The following is a 27081-nucleotide window of genomic DNA, read 5'->3' as shown; positions in this document are numbered from 1 at the left end:
TATGCAGTCACTTGTCTTGCATAACTTTTATACCGGGTGTAGTTTGGTGGAAAGAAAATAGTTCCTCCATGAAACTTAGAAAGAATAGGTGACATTGTACTGAGTGATTTGTACTTGTACGGAGTTTCCGGATCCTGTCACCTCAAGAACAAATAAGTATTGAATGCGCATCAAGAAAACTGAGCTGTATCAAATTTCATCTCTCCAAGAGGTTATTTCACTGTGTTCCTCTCTGTAGTCAAGGATCAAAGTACTTTACACACAGACTGCAGCTCAGTGTGACAGGTCACAGTGATCTCATCTCAGCAAGTTGAACTGACAAAAGTTTTTATTTGACATTTCAGCTGAGAAAAACGGCTCTGAAAATGGTTTTGGTAAATGGAAGCTTCCACAGAATAATAATTGTATTTTTTTCCATGTTAGTGGGGCGACTGTAGGGATGGCAGTGTGAGTAAATCCACCTTTTTGATTCAGAATGAGATATCTCACTAACTATTGGATGTGTTTTCATGACATTTTGTGAAGATATTCATGGTCCTCAGAGGGTGAATCTCACTGACGTTGGTTATCCCCATACCTTTCCTGTAGCGCAGGAACACTCAGATTTCTTTGCCTGGGAGCAGCCCCACACAGGTCAGGTGTACGCACGGGTGTTTCTAGGATTTAAGGACATTTGGGCTTAGTGTGCACCCCTGGGGTGGATCCAGTAATAATGTGGTTGTTGGTGCTTGCCACTTGAATAGAGTAATACACTACAGAACAGCATTCAGTGGCTTTATTTCAGCTACTTCAACAAATGTAGTAAATTTAAACTGAAATACTGTTAAAACATGTTCAGACTTAATGCATCTATTTAAAAAAACTCACTTTTATTCTGCCGCTGCACCACGATCCTGCTTACTCAGAAATATTAACATATAAGCTCAAATCATATCATTAGCGATAGAGATAATTACTCAGTGAGCTGATGAGTCTAAAGCTTCATACTGATTTTTAAACCAAGATGACACATGACGTGGGATAAACTTCTTGGTGGAACTGCTCTACCAGACTGACAGCTGTCTGCAGTGTTATAAAAAAAGGACATGCAGAGGTTTGATTCTGCGCTGAGGGGGACTTGCTTGATGCTGTGTGATATTTTAATGTGTGGGCAGAACCTAGATAGTCCTGGATAACAAACTAATATCCAACCAAGATTTAGATTCTGACACACATGCTAGCTAATGTGATTTGAAGCACACTTTGATATGGACTGAATCAATGAGGAAATAAAACAGTGAGTCTGCCGATGTAAGAGTGAAGGGACAGACAGAAAAAAAGGGTTTGCTGAAGAAAACCTGCCAGTGAGCAGATTAGGTTGAGTTAGCACAGTAACAAACACAAAGTTGAAGTAACCTCTCTTTCTGGAACAGAAGACCCAGGGTTTCCCTCATCTCAGGATAAATTAACTTAGAGTTTTCACCAAACCTGCTTATGAGAATACACCCAGCTGATTTAAACTGGTAAAAACACTGAATACAGGAGTTTCATGTGAAATAAAAATCTGTTTTTCCGACACTGCTCATCCTGGAGGGGCTGCAGAATGCCCCTATCTAGAGTCAGTGTTTGGTTTGTCCATTCTGGGCTACTGTAGAAACATGGCGGTGCGACACGGTGGACTCCGTGGGCGAGGACCTGCTCCCTATGTAAATATAAACAGCTCTACAAGGTAAGGAAAACATGCCGAGTCTTATTTTCAGGTAATTGCACACTAAAGAAAACATACTTATCATGATATTTTCCATCTCTTCCAACACATCCCCCTAAATCCTGCACACTGGACCTTTAAGTTCAGAGTGAAATATTCGATACAGCCATTCATGTTTGCTACATTCATGTAGAGCTGTTACTAGGTTAATATTTTTTTAGCTGAAAAGACAATAATATTCCCACTACTTCAGCTGCAATTTGTGTTTAATGCTAACTATCAAATTAAATATGCTAATTTGTAATACTAATGGACTGGTAGCATGTTATTAGCATGTTAGAATGCTGACATTTAGCTGAAAGTCCCACTCTCAAAGAGCTGCCAGCTTGGCTGTAGACTTTTGTTTTCTCTGTTACTAAGATCTGTTGCAATATACAGTACCCTACAGTACAGTCCTACTGTTTATGATTTATATTACCTGTATGCTTTCACTTGTAATATAAGATAAAGGGTGGTTTGACAGGATGGTTACTGTGTAAAGCTTTTCTAACTGATTTAATTTACGAGCATTTTTGGAATTAGGGTCCAGATCAGGGGTAGGCAACATAAAAATGCGGCTCAGGAGCCACATGTGCCCCTCTCCAGTGGCTCCCTTCAGCTTTTACGATCAATAACGGTTATGTTTTTAACATTTTAATTTTCATTTATCAATCCTGTAGGCCTAAAGTGATTCTGGCATTCTTCAATTGTACAAAATGTGTAACCTATACACCAAATTTAAAATTCTGCAACCAAAATACGCATCAATCGTCTTCAGCCTGGCGCCTTTTCCTTTACATTCTGCCAAATCTCAATAGCTGTAGCTACAGTTGTCTTGAGTCTCCCAGGCTTGGCGTGCCATGGAATCCAAATCCAAAAAAGGAAGAGTTGCACTGTTTGCTTTTACCACCAACTCTGCAAAGTTAAAGTTCCTTATCATCAGAAATAGCCCACTGCAGTGCCACCTGGTGGTAAAACATATTAATGAATGCTCATTTAGACCCATTTTTAACGTTGACAGGCTAATTTAGATTTAACAGGCTGAGTTAGCTTCATTATAAGGCTTAATAGGTTTTGTGGCTCCAGATAGATTTTTAAAATCTGGCTCTTTCAGTGGTGAAGGTTGCCGACCCATGGTCTAGATTTTAGCATTACTAAAACTAGAACCTCAGCGATACTGGATCTTTGAGGCCGATATCACATTGATATCAAAAAGTTAGAAAAATAAGATATTGATTTTGATACTGATTTGCATTTTTTTTTTCCAGACATGCTTCTCTTCATACAAAGGATTCCTTTAATTTATCTTGTGGAGAATTCTGACCTACACAGACACTGAGTGGGATTTTATAATTGAAAAATAAACTTAGTCAGTGCTTTCTCTCATAACAAATTATGTAAACACAAACTACTGCTAACATTTCTGCACTGATGTTTCTTGTTACCTACGGGCCAACACATACAGGATACAATATATTTGCATTAAGCTAATATAGGCTGAACTTTATCAGTCATGACATCACTAAAACCACAACATTACGATTAAGCAGACACCACAATAATGCTTGCACACAATAAATTGTAAATTTAATTCTTGCCTTTTAAAGTTGACCAAAAAACAGAATCCTGTGTTTCCAAAACTGCAGTCACTAAATACAGGATACCATACAAAACCTACAAAATGCAACAATTACAAACAGTTTGTTCAACAGATAACAATTGTACAGTATAAATTTATACAATACTGTTTTGTTTTTATTTGGCACTTGACCACAAGATGCTGTTTTGTGTTTTAACAGAAATGTTACACCTGTCGTAGCTTTTTTTAAAAAAGAAGAAAAAAAAAATCATAAAAATACAATAAAAGCAACACATGGTGACAGTATCGTTGCAGCAGTTATGATTCTCGGTTTGTTTGTCTGCATCTTTTTTTTTCTTCTTTACAATAAAACAGCAGTTATTTAGTAAAACATTCAAAGCTTTTCTAATTGGAGAATAATACAATAACTGAAACGGTCTCTCTGCCCTGCGGAGGGCTCGGGTACATTCAGGGGAGGGTCACACTGGTCCTGGCTGAACTGGCTTAAAGGGGCACTATGTCCATTTTCAAAATTCATACAAGATATTCCTACGGTCTAAGACAGTCCAAAAATATTAGTGAACATAAACTACTCTCTTTCCCAAATCTACAAACTAGAATGCTAAAAATCAAATTTGTGATGTCATAACGTGTAAGGTTTGGAGCTGCTACAGTGACAATGAATTGGGAAAGATGTTCTAGATGACAGAGAGCACCCAGGGGAATGTTCTGAGTATATATAGGTACATGTTCTGTTTCAGAACTGAGAACTCTACAATAGCAAAAGCTGAATCACTGTGATGTCACGCTAACAACAACAACAATCACTTCCGGGTAGCAAATTGGCAAACTTGTTTATTTCTGCTGTCATGTTCAGTCATAACTGTAATATTCAATGAGTTATAGTTAAACAGGGTGGTCCAATATCTGACATTTCTGTTGCTTATTTTGTGTACTGTGTTGCTTTGCTAGCATCTTTGATAAAAAGAATGTAGCGGCACAGAAGCAAAGCAATGTACTGCTGTGAATGGGGGCCGCAGCAAAACGTTTTTTTAGCCATGTTATAAAGTCCCATGCACAAGCTGATTATAGCAGCGGTAGATCAGTTACTCCCCTGTTCCTTGAATTAAAATGAGTGGCATTTAGATAACAGCTTCAGTTCCTTGTCAGAAAAGGCAGGAAAATATTCAAAATATAATAAAAACTGAAACTGATACAGATTCTTTTAGGTGGTTAAAAATGAACTACTAATGGCAGCATTTGCTCTGTGCTGCTTCATTTTCTGTATTTGATGTGAGGATTTTCTTTGTGGAAGTAAATATAAACATTGTGATTTCATCTATAAAGCTCAATTGGGTATTAAAAAAAACCCAGTCCACAAAATCAGGCTCCCATTCACTGTGTCTATGGAGCAGCTCCAGACTTTATTCTGTATGACATCACAAGTGTGAGGCTTACTTCGCTGGTTTCTGGCTCTGAGAGAGAGAAGCTCATGCTCACAAATAGTGATTGAACTTTCCTAGGCCAAGGAAATAACATATTGAGAATTCTTAAATACTGTGGTGGTTCCCCTTTAATAACCTGAGGCAGAGCTTTTTCTCTTTTCTTTGACAGCTAAGCGAGGGCAAGAACGAGGGAGAGGAAGTGACAAACAAAGTGTCTACTGAATCCTTCAGTTTGAAATAAATGGGAGTACTCTTGTTAGTGGGACAGCAGACTTATGTGTGACCAATAGCATGTCATTTATTTTACATAACACTGTAAATTGTGTTCATGCTATTTAATTGAAAGCGTGCTATAGAGGACTGTTGGTAAAAGAATTCAGTCCTCTCTGTGTGTGTTTGGCCCCGTTACAGATACAGTTGGATGGTGATTTGATTATTGAACTCAACTGAAACAGAAAAAAAAGCTTTCGGCTCTGACTACACAGCATCCCCATTAAAAAGTGAGTCTTTATGTGATTGTTGTGCGTGTTGGTCTTCAGGTGAACCATTACACGTGTCAGCTTTGGCAGTCCATACGCTGTCAATAACACTGACTACTGGTAGCACTAACGATGACAATACTAACGTACAGAAGCGAGCTCAGAGCTGGATGGGCGACTGGCCGTTTAGCCACTGATATCCATAAACATACAAAAAACACACACATGCGCTAAGTCACATGCATATGTGTTATTTAGCCTATGCACCCCTGCACCCAACATGCGGCATTTAAAAACATCTAAAAGTGAAGGTGAAGAAGTGCGTCTCTGTTCTCCACCTAGTAAATGTCAAAAAAAGAAACTGGTTTGCATGCTCCACATCCCGCAATAGCTTTATCAAACAAAACAGTTGTTTTTTTTTAAAATTATTTCACAACATTTGTTATGAACTGAGCAATCTGAATTTGCTTTACAAATTTCGGTGCACTGTAATATATCTACACTGTACTCAGATACTTTAAAGACTAGTTTTCTATCTTCCTTTAACTAGAGTGCAGTAACACACTGGCACTCCAAAACCCTCTGTGTCAAATTCTTACTGATATGAAAAAGCACTGGAACAGATGATGGATAAAGGGATGCGTTTCATTCTTCATTACATCAGTGAGACTTCACAAAATCAAACTACTGATTAGGGCGCGTATGCATAGTAGCATAATATTACATGTTCATGTAATTTTTTGTCCCAGCACAAAATATGAAACAAAGTCTATCAAGTTTGCAAAATACACAAACACACGTACACATTCTCACTGTAGAAAAAAAGGAAACTAAAAGCGGTACTTGATCTGAGTGAAGGACAAACTTCACAAGTCCTCTCTGCAGATTAAATAATCTCACCTACAGTATGTCCTGTTACTCAACACCATCATGTCGCTTTCTCTCTCGTTGTCTCATGCACACACTCTGTCTATGATACACGTTAGAGTGACGGAGGCTCGGTGTCGCCCCGGCTGGAGCCTCGAGGGGCACAGAGGGCCAAGCAAAGACACTGATACAGAGACTCCAGTTTATACTGTATATATACAACCTACTGCAGACCTTCTTTATACTCTGATGTGCCTATAGGAGAACTGAGGGATCCTGGTCAACTACAATCAGTGGGGTTTGGTGATAACCTGATGAGGGTTTGGGAAAGTCTTCAGGTTCAGTTTTTGTTGGAGTTTGGCGGGTTTATATAAACAGCTCAGGGTGGAGAACTGGAGAATTTGGCTCCTGTGCCCATTTATGATGTCCTCAGTGCATGTTGAAGGCCTGTCTTCTTCATCGTCATCAACTTGTCATTCTTCATCGTCAGTCTGCTCCATAGTGGAGAGTTAAGGGCATTTGGAGTCACCCAGAGAAGCACTGGGACAAGACAGATGAAGGCAAACAGTCAGGAAACAGGTCAGCGTTAGTACATGGTTTGCTTTATGATACAATAATACTTTTGTTTTACCAACAAAAACTACACAATGTCAGCGACAAAAGATATATGTCTGGTTTTGGCTACTCCAGTGAATTATATCACTGACAAATAAAGGTACATCTTAACACTGATGCATATAAAAACCCAAAATTACCATAAACAGTTCTTTAATTCATTTGCTACACTGGCCATAGGCCTAATAACACAACCAGAGACATTAAAAGGAGACACCATGGGATAAACGGTGCGGGAAACTCTGTGACAGCAAGAAAACGTATTAGCCTGAAAACCAGATGAATCTGTGAGCTAATGTTTTATTTGCTCTGGCAGAAGCATCTGGTCCCCCTGCCGTTTACAACAGGATTTCCCCTGGCCAGACTGTCTAATACGGGGCGATTTTGATTTGATGATTGACAGAGTGCTCTCTGCTCTGTCCAGTGCAAACCACCAGGTTAACGAAACTCAGATCACGCTGTCAAACTAGCCCATGCAGATCGAATATGAATCAGGATTGTTACTGCATTGCCTCATTAAAAGTCCAGTTAAAACAAGAAAAACCTTTACTGATGAATCCTCCAAAATATGTCTACAGTGCAGGAAGAGGTGATGTTCCTGTTACATTCAGAGAGACTACAGACATCTGCCAGATGACTGTTTGCTTTTCTGTTTCTTTTTATATTTCCATCTTAACTACAAAATCACTTTATGAATCATTAACTTCTGACAACACACGGCAGACGACACACTCCGGCCTTTCTGACTTACACTTCCCAAATTCATCAAGAGCTGCTGTGTCCTAGAGTTTAGTCACAAATGAATATGTGTTGACATCAGAAGACTGTAAACCTGTAAAAGTGTCATCAACACCCATGGAGCGGCAACACAAATTCAAGAGTTAAATCTTTAGAAAAGAGTTTAAATTTTGAGAGAAAACTAAGGTTCTTTACAAAAGTGCTTCAAAAATTGGTAAATCCCACACACGGGGGCTTTAAAATAAGAAGCATCTTCAGAGCATCAACACCTTCAACAACTGCTAAAAAATAACAGGCCACCTCCTACAAAGTCTCTAATATCCATCCACGAACTACAAATAGTCACACAGCCTGTGACATCGTGGATGACCCATCCCACGTCCTGCACGGCGCACACAGCCTCTGAATATCTTCCCTCCAGCAGGCATGCTCACTGCCTGGGAGGCACAACTGATCGTAGGAGAACCACCTTTGTTCCTGAGGCTGAACCTCAGCCTTCATACTAATGGCACTTTCTGAAACTGGCTGCAGCAACACCAGCGCACTTTCACTAACTCTCACCTCGCTGAACTTGCTAAAACGTTCAGAAAGTTTAGCGAACTGACGCCTTCACTACGAGCTGCACTGCAGGTGAAGATGCTGAATGTGAGCCCTTCACTACGAGCTGCACTGCAGGTGAAGATGCTGAATGTGAGCCTTACAGGTTGTGTTGATGCCTCAGCTTTAGAACTGTCCGGCGCTGCTGGGGTCGCACTGCAACAGACGGACGATGGAGGGGTCGCTCTTCGCTCCTTTGATGAACTCCTCCAGGGACAGCTTACCTAAAACATGAAGAACACCAGCACACTGTTAGAAATTATGTTTTTGTAATTTAAATTTCAATGCATAGCACACAAGCGAGGGACAGTAGCGAGGCTTAAAGCAAAGACAGGTATGATCACATTTAGAGCTCCACAAAACAAATTTTTTAATTATCTATTGTGCTAAAAGCGATTCTTCAGTATTTCTTAACCTGGACTCTATGTTCCAATGTTTTTGTGTTAAAGTGATTAATGAAGACAACAATTTTTGAAACTGGTCCAGGCAATTGCACACCATGAATGTACGTCCATTAATAGTGCTTCTTTTCGCTACTGACAGACTCAGACTGTTACTAGGAGTGTCTGATGACATTACAGAAAAGACCCCAATAAGAAATGAAATGCTTTTGTTGACCTATCGCTGGTCTGGTCTGTTTGTTAGTGTGTGTGTGTAACCAAATCTTCCCCAAGAAAAAGTCTTGTTCTAAAATCAAGCAGACTTTTATACATTGTCAAAATTAGCTTAACATTCAGCCATGACACTGAAAATCCTTAAGATAACGCTAAGCTACACATTCTGTACTCCAACACGGCAAACTCTTCCTGGCACTCTCTCTCCAACTCTTTGTAACGTTTCCATTGCTGTTTTCCTGCAGCAAGTCACCTCTCCCGAGATTTCAGAACAAGACTTTGAGCAAGATAAAGAAAAACGTTTAATTTATCTGTAAGGTCCTTAGTGTTAGACACTTCTAATGACAACCTGAGCCTGTCTGTGGCAAAAACACACATTTTTAGTGGACATAAATTAAAGGTGCTCAAGTGCCCATTAAAGGGATAGTGCACCCAAAAATGAAAATTAAGCCATTATCTACCTACCCACATGCCGAGGGAGGCCCTGGTGAAGTTTTAGAGTCCTCACATCCCTTGCGGAGATCGGCGGGCGGAGCAGCTAGCACACCTAATGGCAGACGGCACCCCAGACTAACATCCAAGAACACAAAATTGAATCCACAAAGTATCTCCATACTGCTCATCCATAGTGATCCAAGTGTGCTGCAGCCCCAACATAAAAAGTTGTTTCGAAAAACGTCATATGAACTCTGTTTTAGCCTCACTGTAACCTGTAGCTCTGACTGCTTCTCTGTGCTCCACGCTGTAGCACACTTGGATCACTACGGATGAGCAGTATGGAGATACTTTGTGGATTCAATTTTGTGTTCTTGGACGTTAGTCTGGGGCGCCGTCTGCCATTAGGTGTGCTGCCCGTTCCCCCCGTCGATCTCTAAAACTTCACCAGGGCCTCCATCGGCATATAGGTGAGTAGATAATGGCTGAATTTTCATTTTTGGGTGCACTATCCCTTTAACATTACATTGCAGCCTGTTTGGCAGCTGCAGTGATGTCCTCAATACTTGACCGATCACATAAATTGTTGTCTCCATTAGTTAAGAACAAAATGAAAACAAAAACACATTTAAGGTTCCCTTTAAAATAAAAATGAACCACTACTGTATTATACTGTGAAGGAAATATTTAGTGATGATATACAGCAACACACTGTATACTGCTCTATAGTGCACAAAATGACCCCTCACTTTAACACCCTATGGAGGTGACTGAGCAACAGTGCAGTCAGTATTTAGTGACACTGACAGCAGTATGGTGTGTTTTAGCTCTTCACTAAATGTGCTCCTGTTGGATCTAATTGGCTGAGTTACCCGTTCTGCTGCAACATGTGATGTACACTCTGTGCTGCACAGGCTGATAAGGACCTGTCCATGTGAGTGCAATTCACTGGTGAATCACTGGTGAAAGCCTTAAATAACCTTGCACCCGTTCACCTGAGCAGTCAGTGTGGGTGGGAGATGGCTGGGATTTTTGATTAAGTTCAACCAAGTTAAGGGTTTTTCATAGAGTTTTGGTGCAATTACAACAAAAAAACACACCTGAAGACGAATTACGTATGATTCTTTGTAACTGTCACCTTCGAGCCTCCACAACCTGAATCAGTGCATCCTAGTAATGTTCCCTTTCTCACCAACAGGTGGTGGTGTTGAGACAGCTCTTCTGTCCCCTGTTCACCCACTCCACAGTCTGAAGATGCCTCTCTAAGACTTGCTCACTACTCGTGATTCTCATCAGAAGACGCAAAAGAAAGACAGCACATTTCCATGTCCAGGTCAGCGCACTCCCTCTCACTTTATGTTGCCGTCTTTGTTCGGCTGTCACTTTTCTCCCAGTTCCCCTTCCCTCCTCTTCTCTCTTCCAACCCACTCCTCTTTTGCTATGTCTTCTCTTTCTACCCACACTGCTCACTAATTCCTCATCGTCCATCTCTGTTCTTCCCATCTTGTTTCTGTGGCTCCTGTGCTCAGGATAACCGCTGGACTGTCTGTGCTGCATGAATGCTCTCTCTGAGTATCTACAGCACAATTGTGTGTGACTGAAGTGTGTTGTGTATGACTAAAATCACAGGTCATGTGTGAGTTGTGTTGTCAATGAATTGCTGCTTCATCCTGGAGGGCTCTACAAGTGCCTCTGTGATAAAGGGACCAGGCCGCTGTGTACAATGACAACAGCTGCCGGCCAGCTAACCAGGTGGCAGTGACAAGCTGTTCAAAACATTTGCAATTTAAATGCCTGGTGTGTCCCATTTCACTGAAACCAATAAATAAACCCATCAATAAACCAATTCAGGTGCTTTTTAAATTATGATTTGGCATCTTAGAGAGGCAAAAGAAAGGCTTTGTATCTGAGGGCAGGTCACAAGCTAGAATCATAAGTGTGAGCAAATACCTGATGGCCATTTTCTTAACCCAAAATGACCAATGAAGTGTTTAGAAATCAGTTTAACATTTGTCTTTACCATCGACCTTCTGTTTAAGCAAAACTGACCCCCTACTACTACTGTAGTACTACTACTACCCTGCTACTAGTGAAACTACCCCACACTTAAAACTGCAGCAGGTGAGGTTAGCCTACCGTCTCTGTTGGTGTCCATCTGCCTGAAGATCTTCTCTGTCCTCTTCTCAGGTGTCGACTCGTCCTCAGGCATCTTCATCACAGAGGACACCATCTTATAGATCGCCTATAAGGGGACACATGTGAGGTCATATAATTAATTATCAATCCATGGGTCTCTACACCTTTTATTTTCTAAACTGAAGGTATTAGTAGCACCAACTGTTGCCTCTAGGAATGTTACACCTATGAATGTCCACGGCTGCCTGACTGTATCTAACTCCAGATGAGATTTTGGGATTATTCGTCTTTTATTTTATTAATGTTGGATCTCAAACTCCTTGCTTCAATGTTTATTAACTTCGTGAACCTCAATGAAAATAAAGAGTAAGATTCACATGGACCGTTTCATCTTAAAAGACATTTTTTGTAAACTTCTTGTCTACCTCTTATAGGCCTTAATAACCTCTTTCTCAGTCAACTTCTTACTCAACAATGGGAGTCCTAAATGAAAACACTATTATCTGCCAGTGTTTGAGCAGTTGTGGTTATTTCACAAACAGGATTTCATGCACTTTTTTGGTCTGTGCTCTTTTTACTAGTTTAAAGGGTGGGACTCAGCTGAAAAGAGGCGATGTCACATACTTTCATGCACCAATCAGGATTAGGCAACGTTTGAATCAGAATGTGACAGTTGTGGGGTTGTTTGCACATGTTGCCAAATCTCATCTACCACACCCACACAGTCTGATGAAGCAGACTGGTTTAGTTTGTGAGTATTAGACTCTCAGTAGACAATGATCGGCACTGCTATAAACAGTCATGCCTCTAAGGTCCTCTCTTAGTGAACGATATGTTAAAGTTAGAAATTGATTGAGTGTGGTTTTTATGTGACTGTGTGGTAAACACTATGCTGCCATTTTGGCTAGGTCTGTCTTGTAGAGGAGGTAATGCATCTCAAGAGACTTCCCAGTTGCAAGTTGCAAGTCCATCAAGTGATGCTATCGGGCCCAGAAAGACTTACAATGTGAAAGAGATGTCTGTAAATCAGTGGATAATTTATGGATATTTTTCGTCACAACCCCAGCAAAATGACTGATTTCATATTTGAAAGTCTAGAAGAGTTGCAGGAATAAAGAATTTTATCCCTATTCAAGATAGTGGAGTGGCAAACTGGACGTTAGCTTCTAGGCTGATGAAGTCTCTAGTGTGTCTAAATGCAGGAGATCTGGGTAATATTATACCCCGGGAGTCTTTTTTTTTTTTTTTTTGGCTCCCTGCCTCCACCACTGTATCCAGTTCTCTTTATACATCCATGGTCTACACAGCATGGAAATGGATCTCCTACATCACTTGTGTCTGTCTGCTCTTTTTACACAGCTTTGATGCAAACTACAGCTGGATCAGGTCCCGACTGAGGATGCACTGATCGAACATTTTCCACCAATAACAAATAGCTGCTGATACAGAATACTGATACCTGTGTTCCATTTCCCCTTAAATTTAAAAAACTGCACACCACTCTGTGTGAATCTCACTGGGATCATTTTTATGTACAAAAACATGACGTCAGGGATCACTAAGGTGAGAAAAACTGAGCCCGCTGCTCAACATGACTTAGTCAATATAACTGATAGATGAGGCACAATTTTTTTGTTGTTGTTGAAGGTACACTATGTAATATTTTCCCTAAAAACAACGTATAGACTCATACAGAAGTAATCACTCTCAATCATCACTTATGACCCACTAGAAGTGTGTGGCGGTGTATTTTTCTACAGAGACTCTGCCCTCTGCCTGGACTTTCTTATTTTCTGTGTGCTGGACATTTATGGCTGTGTACCCCTACAGTGTTCAGGTGAAGTCAGGGCTTTATGAAAAAGGTATCGACCAGGTGCCAGATCGTAAGCAGCAGGCATCCAAGAGACCCTGCGCCTAAAAAAACGCATTGACAGTGAAGTGAAAACACCAGACGAGTGAATCTGGGGTTGGCTCTTACTTTCACCTTCCTGATGAGCATGGTTACAAATAATAGCTGAAAATCTTGCATTGTATGCCTTTAAGGAAACTGTATGTTATATGGATTTGTCATATCAGTGTTGATAACCAGCTTAATAGGGTCAGTATCTGCGCTGATGGAGGCATGTTGTATCAGATAGATGCATCCCTGGTCTAGGCTACACAGAAGAGACTACACAGAGTATTTTACTCTGGTGTGATTACATTTCTGTGGTTTAGGTAGGGAAGGGTGGAGACAAACATACACATACACAATCCCTCACAGACTATTTATCAGTGTTGTGTCTCCTCTGCTCTCTGTTGCATTGCAGGCTGTTTGGCAGTAAACAGTGAAATCACAGCCCACTCTCTCAGTCTCTAATAAGGGGGCGGATTTGAGGGGAATGGGAGCTGACATGTGAACAGAGGAGGGCTGATTGTGATTACAGTGCAGCGCAAGCTTTAAATAGGTGCTGGTTATGCCTCCGATTACACGGTAGCAGGGCGGCTCAGCTCCTGGGTCATCGTGGAGCTGAGGAACAAGCAGAAGCCACAGTTAATATCAGTCTTCCTTTCAGTTTGGAGCTGGGTCTGTTATTAATCAAAATCCTTCAAACTGCAGTGAGCGTTTAGTACATTTAGCCAATATTACATGTTGGGGATTTAGCTGTCGGTCTAATCCAGAGCAATGCAGTGGAATAAGCTTAAATTTCTAAATCCTAAAATTACAAGCAACCAATAAGAAGTGAAACGATCTGGAGCTTATAGCCCTCACAATATTCCAAACTACACACAGTGCTGTGAAAACAGTTAGAGCCAAAGAGAGACAGAGGAATTGTCTTATTCTTCTGTGCCACAGAGCGCCACTGTTGTCCAAAAACTATTAAAAACACATCAGTGAGCCACACTGTTGCACTGGATGACACGTTCCGACATCACCATGAACACACACACTGTAGTTTCCTTTGACTGAATCCCACATTCACAGTCCTGCTGCCACAAATACTCACCAAAGCACCAAATGTGTGAATAATCACTAGTTGACAACTACTCAAGAGCCATTTTCATGCATATGCATGAGTTACGTTTAATCTTCATAACAGCAGCTAGCCTGGGAACTAGACAAATCTGCCAGCTCATGTTTTATTTGCTACGGCGGTTTACTCTTGCAATGTCAGGCTGAACAGCCACTACAGTGGACACTAATTTACAACACTATAGGGAGGAACCTAATGTCAAGTAATTGTAAGTGCAATTAAAAACCATGACAACCGGGGCGTCGGTAGCATAGTGGATAGTGCCGGCGCCCCATGTACAGAGGTGACGCCTTGCTGCAGCGGTCGCAGGTTCGACTCCGGCTTGCAGCCATTCGCTGCGTGTCAACAGATATTACTGAAGTTCTCGGTGTCTGATCTGTCCAGTCCACCTACAGAAGAAGACCTATTCTGCTCATTTTCAGGCTCATACTTATATTTTAGGTTTTTATGTCTTTGTAGTACAGTCTGCTTTGATTGGTCAATGTTTCTGAGTCTTCCATATCTCTGCCTCTCTGCACTTTGACTGCAGCCGGGAAATTAATGTAATGGAGAATAGTGAAACTTTATTCCATTATAAATCACCAAAACAAGCTTCTAAACACAAATAGACATGTTCCAGCAGGAATATCATGCAAACCGAGACTACATGTTTCCCTTATGTTAGCATCTAACTAAATTACAATTAATTATGCATCCACTAAACTGGACACAATGTATGATCAGTTATATACATATCATGCAATATTCAATTTTGAAAAAAAACTCTCTATAATACAGCTGATTACTGTTATTACTATTGTTGTGCGTTACAAAAGCAATATTTTGTGCAACTATTATAGAGCTTGAGGGCAGCTTATGATCGACAGGCCTACAGGATGTGAGTCAAGCGAGAATGCTGACAATAACAGTGATGATGAATGGCCGCCAGACATTTTTTTTTTTTTTTGCAATAATGACTAGATAACTAGATAGCAATAAAGCTGAGAATGTTGAAAGTGTTGAGGATGTGCCACCTGACATGGCTTCATCTTGTGCTGGTCAGTCTGCACCAGTTTTGGATCCCTTATGCAAGTAAGAAAACAAAGTGATCAGCATTACAAAGGATGAGTAGATCTCATGGATGAGCCATTGCTATTTTTTTTCCAGAGTAGTATATGTTAATTTATTGTATTGTTATTGTTTTTACAGAATTAAAATTTCATTTTTTCCCCTAAGATTTCAGATTATTGACTATTCTGTTCATTCATATTAATTGCACATTGAAACCTAAACTTCATGAGACGACACATCAATAACTTTTTGGAAAAACATGTTAACAAAAGAGTTAAAAATCTTGACTTGATGAAAAACAGATAATAGTACCCAGCAAATGCCCTACTTCCTCCTGTTTGGGTAACCTTCGCTTAAAGTTACGAGAATTCTCTATATAATTTGTGACTTAAAAAAAATAAAATAAAATAAAAGATTTCTGTCTTCAGTAGGAACCAATGGACTCAGGTCGGAGTGCCACAGACAGAATAGTGAAGTCAGAAAGTACTGAGCAACAGACGAACCCTGTTGGGTCTTTTCATGAGCTTTGTTGAAAAAAAAAAAAAAAAAAAAAAGACACACACACACACACACACACACATATGTATATATACATACATATATATGTAAAAAGAACACCTGCCTTATCCTTAAACACAGCCACTCTTTAGAAAGCATATTTGAGTGGTATTTGGTGTTTAAAGTATCAGGTAAACTAACTCTCCTGCATTGAAAGTAAAGCCAGTGTTATTTAGGTTTGATCCTTTCTTCCCCTGTAACCACAGACCATAACCTTTGTCTTAATTGGCCGTGTCTTTCTGTCTGTTTCTTCTTCACACACGACACCCTGCCAGCTGGTGTATCCTCCCTGGCTGATTGTCTGTCTCCATCTCCCCTCTCACCTCCTACTAAGGAAATAGTACACAAATTTAACAAGGAAAACTGCCTGGACATCCTTTAGTTGTCTTGCACATATGTATTTTTACATTTTAGACCCACGTCATCAAGCTTCAGAAGTCGAAGCAGCATCCATGCTATAACCTGAGTGCCACGGAGAAAAAAAATGGTTCTTTCATACTCTTTCAGCGGGGAGCTTCCAGACAAGAGGACAACACAGTCTCCTGTGGAGCCAGAAAAAGCCTGCACCACAGTTCAGTGAGGACAGATAGAGGGAAAAAAAAAAACTGCATAGCTACTGAGCCAGGACTATTACCTGGCCGATTATGAATGAAAGTGAGAAGGAAAGCATCATCGCATACATGTTATTAGCTTCCCTATACACCCTAAAAATATTAAATAATACAGAGCGAGTCAGGGAGGCAGAGTTTAGGAGAGACACTAAGGGACGAGTGAGGGAGGTTGTTTACTTGTTGAGACTTATTTGTGCCGATGGAGCCAGCTGAGCGCCATTTGAGTCATCCCGCAGTAATAAGCACACATACACACCATGCACCTTGTGTCTCCCCTCACCTTCACACAAAAGATGAATATGTTTCCCATGGTGACTTTATCTGCCTGAGCAGTGATCTATTCATCTAACTGGCTATTCTCTTCAACCTCACTAAATTACCAGTATGAATGCTCTCTCCCTCCTTTTTTGCCAATCCAGACAATGAACTTCCCTCTGCGCCCATCCGCTCTGCTGATAACGCCACGTTTCAAATGAACGGTAGACAGAGGTTAGATATCAACTATTGGTGAGTGGATGAGACACTTTTATCTTTCTCCCTGAGTTCAGATTTTGTTATTATCTGAGGAAGATGAGCTGCGATCCATCTCATTCAATTACTCCCACAGTAAGGCTAATTATGAGCATCACCAGCGTTTACACACTCTCTGCAGGAGAGACCATTAGCTAGCTGGAGTGAGCCGCAGCTCTCAGTCACTACGGCAAATGGAGGTTTGTGAATAGAAAACATGGAGACAACTGTGGGGACGATGACAGGCTCTTGGATGAAGCATTTGCAAGTGATGGTCACAAAAATACTGCTGTGGTGTATAATATCCTTTACAGAGAAAAATGCTATTAAACCGTGACTAAAACAGTAAAATTACATTTCTAAAAACATCATTTATTCATGTATTCAGTGCAGATGTGGACACGAACTGGCACATGCTTCTACACATACAATCAGGGGTCTGTATATGCAGATGCATTCCAAACAGCATACTCCAAACAAGATGTCGGTCTCATAACAGCATGAGGAGGAGCTCCTTCATTTTTTTGTATCTGGCTACACAAGAAGTAAAAGTCGAACACTAAATGCAACAGCTGAACAATAATGGGGCTGTGAATGGGGAACACAGTACATGGAACAACTATGTAGTTTGCTTTTCCAGTGCATGCACAGAGTCCTTAGAGTGCCTATAGTTCACACATCTTGGGTAGTATTCACATGGGCAGATGGCAGTTTTTACATCACGTAGACCCTCATGGCTGAGCGGTTGCAGCAACCACAAACTGCCCTTAAAGGTATACGACATAGAATTGTCATCTACTGCTTGTAAACATAGCCAGCGAAAGAGAAAGACAACCACTAATTCATTCTGGTTTTGGAGTTTTGTCCACTTGGTGTTTGGTCTCATTATATTTGTGGGGTTTTTTTGGCGGTGTCTACGAGTTTTTGTAGTTACTGTTGTATAGAGTCTGACCTCACCTGCAGGCTCCACCCAGGAACGTCTGAGATTTGTTGTTTTTGCTTAAATGCATAACAATTTTTGCATGTTCAGATGCCTTTTTGTATGTCTGTACTGTACCTTATATGTACATTCAATTTTTTCTTTTGATGCGTACACAGTGGTTTTTAATATGTACCATTTGTGATGGATTGTTTTGTATTTTGTTGTATTTATGTAATAGACATGCACTGGACATAACTTTGCTGTCTTCTTAGCCAGGTCACCAGTGAAGAAGAGATTCTTATCTGAATTGTTTTTTATCTGGTTAAATAAAGCTTAAATAAAAATGACTGAAACATGTTGGCTGTCATCAGCTGCTTTCTTTGTTAGCTGGACAAAAGATAAAAAGAAAAGATTTAGCTGTTTTTTTCCACGGGCGTTTAAACATTGTAGGGGGTTCATGATCTTTACCAATCAACCTGAACACATGCAGCATGGCCAGATTTTGCTGGCTAGTGAGGATGTAGCTATCAAGCTTGCTAGTGTTTGCTAACATTAATGCCAGTAACTTGGGCTACTGTAGACACCTTAACCAGAAGGTTATTCGTTATCTGTCAGCAGAAAGGTTTCATATATAAACAATGAAAACTGACAGTGGAAATTATTTCACTTTTACCAGAACCTCCTCCATAGATCATATCACTCTGTTCTCCGGCAACTTCACTGGCTATCTGTTAAATATGGCATTGATTTCGAGATCCAACTTCTCACCTGTTTGGCCATTTATAATCAAGCCCCTTCCTACCTGTCTGAACTACGTCATATCCACACACCCTCTCCTACTCTAAGATTCTCTCCTGCAATCTAACTCACATCACCATCTGCCTGCTTGACTACCAATAGGCTCTGGAGCCTTTAGCAGTTCGGTGCTTCTGCCCAAAAGCTAACAGCAACAGACTTCTTGTCAGGATATGACTGACAGTTTATTGGATAAATAGAAGAGCAGGAGAACCACACCAAACAGAATCCCTGCCCCTACAACATTTGTCTATTTACACAAAGTAAAACAGAGAATCTCAATCTATTAAGAAACACAAACCAAAAGACGGGCAAAACAATCATGCTGAAGCTGTGATTTTGGATGCAAATCACGTCTTTGCATTTCACACTGTAGCTCTTTGTCATATTTCTGAATGATGATAATTTTCAGTTGCCAAAATTGTTAGATAAAATGCATCCCACGTACAGTTTTTATTAACAGACAAAATAAATCCCATGGAATAGCTAGACAAACTCGAGGGGTTAAAAAAGTTACAACAATTGATCCTGAGGGGTGCATAAATGTCTGCACCAGATTTCACAGCAATGTATCCAAGAGTTGTAAAGACATTTCCCTCAAAACCATAAATGCCAACCTCACAATGGCTCTAGAGATCAGGGATCACCAAGGTTAGTAGGCTCCATCCTCTGGGGACCATCAATGTCTGTACATAATGTCAGTGCAATAGTTGAGATATTTCTATCTAAACCTTAGTGCTGGAAGGACTGACTGAAATTTCCATCTCTTGAGCCACACTGCTAGCAATATACTTAGCATAAAGGTCAATGATGTGGAATAGGAAACTTCACTCACCACTTAGTTATCACTGCCCTCAACCTTAACGGAACCAGCACTACATCAGTAACAATACTGAAGCTTGTGAATGTTGCCTTTAGGCTGAGGAGGTTGGTATGTCTGGGCGTCTTTGCTTCGTCTGCTACCATTATGACCTGTTGCCAGACATGCAACAGAAGATGGATGGATTTAGCCTTTTAAGATCCACCGGCCGATCTGCCTTCTGATTCCACTGAACACAGATACTGTGATCACACTAAGCAGCAGACTTTACTGAAAGACTTTGAGCTCAGGCATCATTTTAACTTCAGTAGTTACTTGCAGAAGTCACCGCTACCTGAAAACTTTTCTCTTGAGCCTGCTTTCTCTCTGCAGAGGTGGGTGGCTTTGAACCGGGAGAGTGAGCCAGCCAAATGCAGAGAGGGAGTAGATAGACATGAGGATAGATGAACACTGTGTGTATGTATTAGCGCTTCTGTGTATGTCTGAGACAGAGAGAAACTAAGATGGCCCCGGGCTCTTTGTAAAACTGCACTTCAGCAAAGAGGAATGGCATTGTCTAATTTAATGAGTAAAACACAAAGCTCCTGTTCCTGCATTTCAAAAGCCATAATCAAACTTGAGTTAGAACTGCAATGCTGCGCTTTATATTAATGGTGGAAATGGACAACATTTCTGAGCCCTTAACAAAAGGCAGCTAATTAACCACTGCCACATACACACAAGGAAATTTACTGAACAGTCACAACTCACACTTATTCCCTCATTAAGGCAGAACTATCAACTTTTCAACACTCTTCTCATTTTATTCACTTCAATGGATGAGCCCGACACACAGCCAGACATGAGCGTCTGAGTCATTGCCTTCTATTCTTTTGTCCTTGGGAACAGCACCACCTTTTAATGGAAAGTGGGCAGAGGGTTTGTGTCATCTAGTGACAAACTGAAGTCTGAATCACTGCCGTCTTGAGGTAGGGAAGCTAATTTAACCTTGAAACGATGATACGTGGGCAAATGTGAGGATAGGATAGGTTAAAGGGATAGTTCGGATTTTTGGACATGAAGTTGTGTGAAACGCTGACCATCTGTAGCTCTGATGTGACGGTGTCACTACTGTCAACGAGCCTCCTGCTCTGAGCAATGGCCCGTAGCTTACCGGAGAAAAAGTAGTTCTGAAGATGTACGGGGGACACGTAACCAAAAGGTTTTAAGCTACAAAAAAGTATGCATGTGTTTTGTTAGACTATTTCAATAATTTTAAAACATCCCCGCATTACGTCAGACCTTGCTATCAATTGGGACTATTTTCTGGCCAGTATCACTCCGCCGTGCAGGCCCGCAAGACAGCACGGCAACAGAAATCAATAAGACAGTTCATCACCACGCCGTGCAGGTGCGCAGGATAGCAACGGCTAACGAAAACTTCATCGGCTGTTTCCAACAGAGAACCAGTAGGCTATTATTAGTGAGGAAAAAGATGTACTAGCCCTATATATACCTACTACTACAGCGCAAACACCGGCTCAGGCTCACGACACACCCTCGTCAGCTGCTGTAGGTAAACAGAGGAATACCAAAATGGTGCGAACTTGTGATTTCCCCAGCTGTGGGAATAAAAACATCGCCGGCTCCCAATTCCATCGGTTTCCTGTTACAGATGTAACCCGTAGGCAACTTTGGCTAACCCACCACCAGAACAAAGCAGAGACTGGTCATAATCACATATGAATTCACATTTCTATGTGATTGATTACTCATGTCATGGATTTAGCAGTTAGCCTAATATAATAAACTAAATGCCTACGGTAAAACGAGGCCGCGTATAATGTACTCTCCACAACACAACAGGCTATTAGTTCAGTCAAACATTTTTTTTTACAGACAATCAGCTACAGACATCGTTATATAGACTGATATTAGGTAATATATCTCTCTTTGGGCACAGCAGTGCGGAAATTGCGTTTTCTCTGTCCGTCGGGATCTGTGGGCAGCTGAAGTGAGCCTGACATACGCGCAGTTGCTTCACCCTCGCCGGCTTGGTAGCGAGGTTCATCCCAATTGACACAAGCCTAAGTTGCCTACGGGTTACATCTGTAACAGGAAACCGATGGAATTGGGAGCCGGCGATGTTTTTATTCCCACAGCTGGGGAAATCACAAGTTGGCACCATTTTGGTATTCCTCTGTTTACCTACAGCAGCCGTTGCTATCCTGCGCACCTGCACGGCGTGGTGATGAACTGTCTAATTGATTTCTGTTGGCGTGCTGTCTTGCGGGCCTGCACGGCGGAGTGATACTGGCCAGAAAATAGTCCCAATTGATAACAAGGTCTGGCGTAATGCGGGGATGTTTTAAAATTATTGAAATAATCTAACAAAACACATGCATAAATGAATCAGTGAAATTGGCTCCATGAACTTAGATATACCTACTGTACCTATATCATCAGTGATTCAGAGTGTGCTTAGAGAAACTAAAATGTAAATTATGAGAATCAAACCCAAGGTCTGTGGTGCTATTGTGGGACAGGCACTGATAAATGTCAACAAGCAGCTATAATCAATCTTTTTAGGATAGCGATTGATGAAATGATTATGTGTAATGTGAATGGGGTCATTGATAATGACAAACCCACGCAGAATTATGACCCAAGTGCACTTCCTCTCAGTTCTGCAGGGCATTTTAGTGTCTTTCAGCCCAATGTTTTGATTTTACAACTAACACAGCAACAACAACAACAACAACAACAACAACAACAAAAACACTGATAAACTACCTGCCTAGCACCATTAGCAACTAGTTAAACTATGGTTACTCAAAAACAGAGCTAAAAGGACAGTGAAAATTTACATTCATTAGGTGGATACAAACATGAATGCAAATGTTGCTCCATATCTGCTAGATGTGTAAATAAACAACTACTAGCAAGTTAGTTATATCAGCTTTATTAGGTGATAATGTGTCAATGTTGTGTTTTCTGGTTGTTTCTGCTGCACCCCAAGTGGCCAGAAAATCAATTAATGCAGGTCTACGATTCTGATCAGCATTGATCCCACGTCTGGCCTTTATATCACATATTAACTCTGGGAATGACTGAAATCAGTACTGTTATTTTCTGGACACACCAGGGTTTAAAACTAAAAAACTTAATAGGACGATCCACCCAAGGAGAGGCAATTATTGCTGTGCCTGCATTCCACGTACAACAGACAAATATCCACCCACAGGGCTAAACCTTAGCATATAAAACAGGTGGACATGACATTTTCACCTCCCGGCTGCAGTCTTGCTACAGTACAGTTAGCAAACATGTAACCACACCACATCCACAAATCAGGACCTGACCTGGCCCATAATTACAGACTGCTGCTGGGCAGTGCAGGCAAAAGCTTGAGCTTGGAGCGAATAAATGTCAAAACTAAATGCATGAACTAAACACAGTGAGATACATGCAGATTTGAAATGTAAGAGCACCCTCCATGTTTTTAGTGATCATGCTCTCTTGCTCAGACCATCTGTTGGCAGAGGCAGACACTCAGGCTCTTCCAAACTTCCTGTATTACGCATAGCTGGCATGTTGCCATTTTATTTTTGTTTGTTTAATGATATTGAGACTGTTTTAACATGTTTAACTTTGTTATGTTGGATAAATAATGACTGATGTTTATTAATCTTTCAATACATATATGTGTATTTTCAAATATGCAGAGGAGGGGCAGCAGAGCATTTTACTATATACTTAAGCTTTTCTACATAGCCTATAAATACGTATATGTTAGCACCACTATGTATCTTGTCATCGGTTTCGATAAACGTTATACTGTGGACACATTTACATCTATTTTATCAAATTTCAAAAACACACTTTATCATGTGATTGGTTGTTTTACCACACAAAACTAGGAACCAGAGACACAGTCAACAGCAACTGCAATATGCTCATTTGTAGCCCAGAGAGTCTCCAGATTCCCCTACGCCTGCAGTTTTTTTTAATGATTTGTGGGTTAGGGGAAACTCTATAGACTTAAAGTAATGCTGTGTATTACAAATGATCATTTCTTCAAGCCTTCAAATGAACTGATGATTAAATTTAATACATTAATGTATTTACTTATTCATCATAAAAAATCAAACTGCTGCTTTAAAACACTGTAGTTTGTCTGTCCGTGTCTTGCCTTTCTACTGCGCGCCGTACTCCCTCTTTTCAGTCAAAATTCTGCAGTGACGTGTATCATATTGCGGTTAACATGTACAGTCATTAGGGATTTAAAAGGCGTTTTTGGCTCCTTCTCACGCACAAATGCCACCTGGTGGTTGGTGAAGTACACAAAAACTCCCCAGTGTTAAAACTGGACTACAAATGAATGGAAGTGCCCCCTTACTGTGTCTGGGACCGAGTAGCGAAAATAAATGAGACACAACCGAACATACATCACAGAGAAATACTGCCTCTAAAATTCAGAAATCAGCTCAGCTAGAGGTGGAACTAGGTAAAATTTAAGTGGGACCAGCTGCTGTTACATCAATGTGGAGAACGTAAATAAAAGTGTGTGAAGAGGTCTAACACACACGCACACACGCACGCACGCACGCACGCACGCACGCACGCGCACACACACACACACACACACACACACACACACTGATGTATAGTGTATGTGTGCAGCTGTAATAGTCTGTTTACATGAGAAGCTCTTGTGCAGGAAATGCCGCCCCTGCTCCCTCTTTTTCCTCCTTATCTTCTTTTTAAAGGTGAGCTGTGCCCTGCTACACAACCCAGAAAACCTTTCCAATTCTTATACTGTCATACTACAGTAAAATACAACTGCTGAATGTCCTATTAAAATCTTAAAAGAAACTATATTCCTCATATTAAAATTATCAGGGTTTCCCGAATAGGCATTGCCTATTTCTCACCTCAGAAGTTTTTAGAAATACACTGTAGTGTACTGTTTAGCTGTAAAGCACCCCCACCTCCTGGAGCAAATGTTCTCATTTAAAGCTAAACAGTAAACTACAATATGTTCCTGAAAACATCTGAGGTGAGATTAAGGCAATGCAGTGACAGAATTTCCTAGTTTGACAGTTTGACCACAGTTCATGAGAAGTGATTGACATGACTCACAGCTGCGGTAGAGACGCCTTGGCTCCAACTGGTTGTTTATGTTCAGCTGCTGTAGAGTTCAGCAAATGCCATTACAGCCACCAAGAGGCGGAACATGCATTTTTTCACGGACTCCCTGTCTCATGTACTGCTGTCAGGCTATAGTTACAGTTTTAGCAAATATGACAAAAAGTTATTTTTATAAAAGTTACCAACTACAGCTTCAGTAAGAATGTTTAAAAGCCTGCTGAGCATTTTAGTTGGCATTTACATCCATTACCTTAATGATTAACAGGTTATCATGCAGGGCTTTTGACACTGTCAGGGGATTTAATATAAACGTCCTTCTCCATCTTTCCAGCATAAGACTGTTTTTGGCAACTATAAAACAAACAAAGCAGGCTTTAGAGAATACACTAATGCTGACACTAGGTAAAACATGCACACGTAAATACAATAGCACAAGACTTAATACAGTCCTAATACAGCCTACAACATAACATTTTAACAGAGAAGCTTTTACAGTATATAGTAGGTGTTTTAACAGACATGGATTAGGCTAAGCTTTAGCTCCATTTAGGGAATTTAAAGGTGCAGAAAAGATGGAAAAATCCATCCTCTTCCTTTTAGATAAGAATAGAAGCCACATTTAAGGAGCAGTAAAGCTAATAAATCCCAGACTGTTTCCAAAACTGCTTTCATTCAATTAATCTTAATATCTAAATGCATCTTTTAAGTGCAGTGACATTTCAATGCTGGCAGTAAATGAGGTCCTGAATGACATATCTCTTAGAAATCATGTAATAGACGGAGGCACATCCTGCTCCATGTCTTCCTTGCTCCGTGGAGCACAGCCGTATACCCTCCTGTTCTTAAAATGCCAGCACTGGTTTTCCTAGTCTCATAAAGAGTGTGTTATGGATACAGTGGCAGTCCTGTTTAACAATCACTACCCTGGCTAATGTTACAGTTAGTGTGTGTGTCTATGAGTCACCTGATGGACATTAACTAAGAACTAAGTGCCTCGACAGCACTACCATGTGATAGAAACTTTCTTTCTGTCCTGTTTTTGCATTTTTTAGAAACTAAGATATTTTGTCTGTCCAATGTGCAGTATTTGTATATGACAACACACTGAACATGATAAGTCCATCTGCCTCTATGCACACTCACCTGAACAATCTCCAGCATCTCAGCTTTACTGATGTACCCATTTCCGTCCAGGTCGTACATACTAAATGCCCATTTCAACTTCTGCTCCAGTTTGCCACGAGATGTCACACTTAGTGCGATTATAAACTCCCGAAAGTCTATTGTCCCGTCGCCATTAGCATCGAATGTGCGAAAGACATGCTCGGCGAACTTTGAAGCGTCTCCGTAGGGGAAGAAATTGCCGTAGATCTTCTTGAACTCCTCCATGGAGAGGTTCCCGCTGGGGCAGTCCCTCAGGAAGCCCTTGTACCATTCCTGGATCTCGTGCTCGGTGAAGTCAGTGCTCTCCAGGAGGTCCTGCATCACCTCCGGACGGAGCTTGCTGTTCTGCTTCCCCATGTCTGTAGGTCTGGTCAATCACTCGGCTCACAGCTGTGAGAGAAAGGGAGGAGAGAAGGTTTGGTTTTAGGATGGGATGAACGTTAACAATGCATGAGATCAGTTTGACAGCTGACAGCTGACAGCAGAGCAAATTTGATTTTTCAGGACTATAGTGATAAAAAATTCTAGTCTTTATCAGTGTTATCATCCTATTTTTACAATGTGCTGAAAATTTCCAAAAAGTACTCCAACACACCAGACTCCTGCACTGAGTTGAGTACCTGTGGGTATCTGGCAGGTAACTCTTAAAAAGTTGATTCCCTGGTGGTATTTTGTCAGGTTCTGGGTGGATTGCAGGTGTTGGATAATAAATATATAATGAAATAATACGAGAATAATAATATATATATTTAATTAATTTTTTTTTACGTTGCAATCCTCTGACTGCTGACTGTGTGTCAGCTCTGTCTCCTGTGCCACCTGGAATACGAGAGCCGTTTCAATCAGGTATGTTAGCTTTGGAGATGCTCTGCTCAGTATTATGATAATAAGTGAAAAATATTAATTTAAATTGTATTTCCTGAATTACCTTTGTTTTAAAACACATTATCATAGTTTCACATGTACGAAATACCCCAAAATTGTCACTTTTAAATTATTTTAACAGCGCATATGTATCGTAAGATTTCTGGTTTCGAGTCCGGCTCTGTGTCTTGTGTTGCCGAATAGGTTGTGTTCCGGAAGTAATTGGTCGCATGTCTCAGTTCCACTTTCAGAGCAGGTCTAACACCCTGAAATCATTTCACCAAGTTTTATATTGAAAACCAAAAAGAAAATAACAGCACTCTGCACTTTTTGTTTGCATTTATAATAACATGGCCAATACCTTATGTAAACATATTAAACCATATCAAATGTACATTAACAGTACGGATAG

The 27081-nt window shown here is 40.7% G+C and overlaps 1 protein-coding gene across 2 annotated transcripts in view; it reads right to left on the bottom strand.

Moving 5' to 3' along the window:
• Positions 1–3288: 3288 nt before the first annotated feature.
• LOC126391404 (neurocalcin-delta A) overlaps positions 3289–27081 on the bottom strand; it is a 90647-nt gene continuing 66854 nt past the window's right edge. For both annotated transcript variants that reach the window (XM_050046147.1, XM_050046148.1), the window contains 4 exons: positions 25785–26195; positions 11232–11337; positions 8151–8270; positions 3289–6636 (listed from right to left, as the gene is read on the bottom strand). In XM_050046147.1, the coding sequence (XP_049902104.1) occupies positions 8173–8270; positions 11232–11337; positions 25785–26162 (582 nt within the window). In that variant the 5' untranslated portion in view covers positions 26163–26195 and the 3' untranslated portion in view covers positions 3289–6636; positions 8151–8172. The remainder of the gene's footprint in view (positions 6637–8150; positions 8271–11231; positions 11338–25784; positions 26196–27081) is intronic.

Source organism: Epinephelus moara, chromosome 6 (genome assembly GCF_006386435.1).
Source record: "Epinephelus moara isolate mb chromosome 6, YSFRI_EMoa_1.0, whole genome shotgun sequence".
In the NCBI taxonomy this organism is placed as follows: Eukaryota; Metazoa; Chordata; class Actinopteri; order Perciformes; family Serranidae; genus Epinephelus; species Epinephelus moara.
The sequence above is the reverse complement of the archived record's forward strand: the minus strand, read 5'-3'. Positions and strand labels throughout refer to the sequence as shown.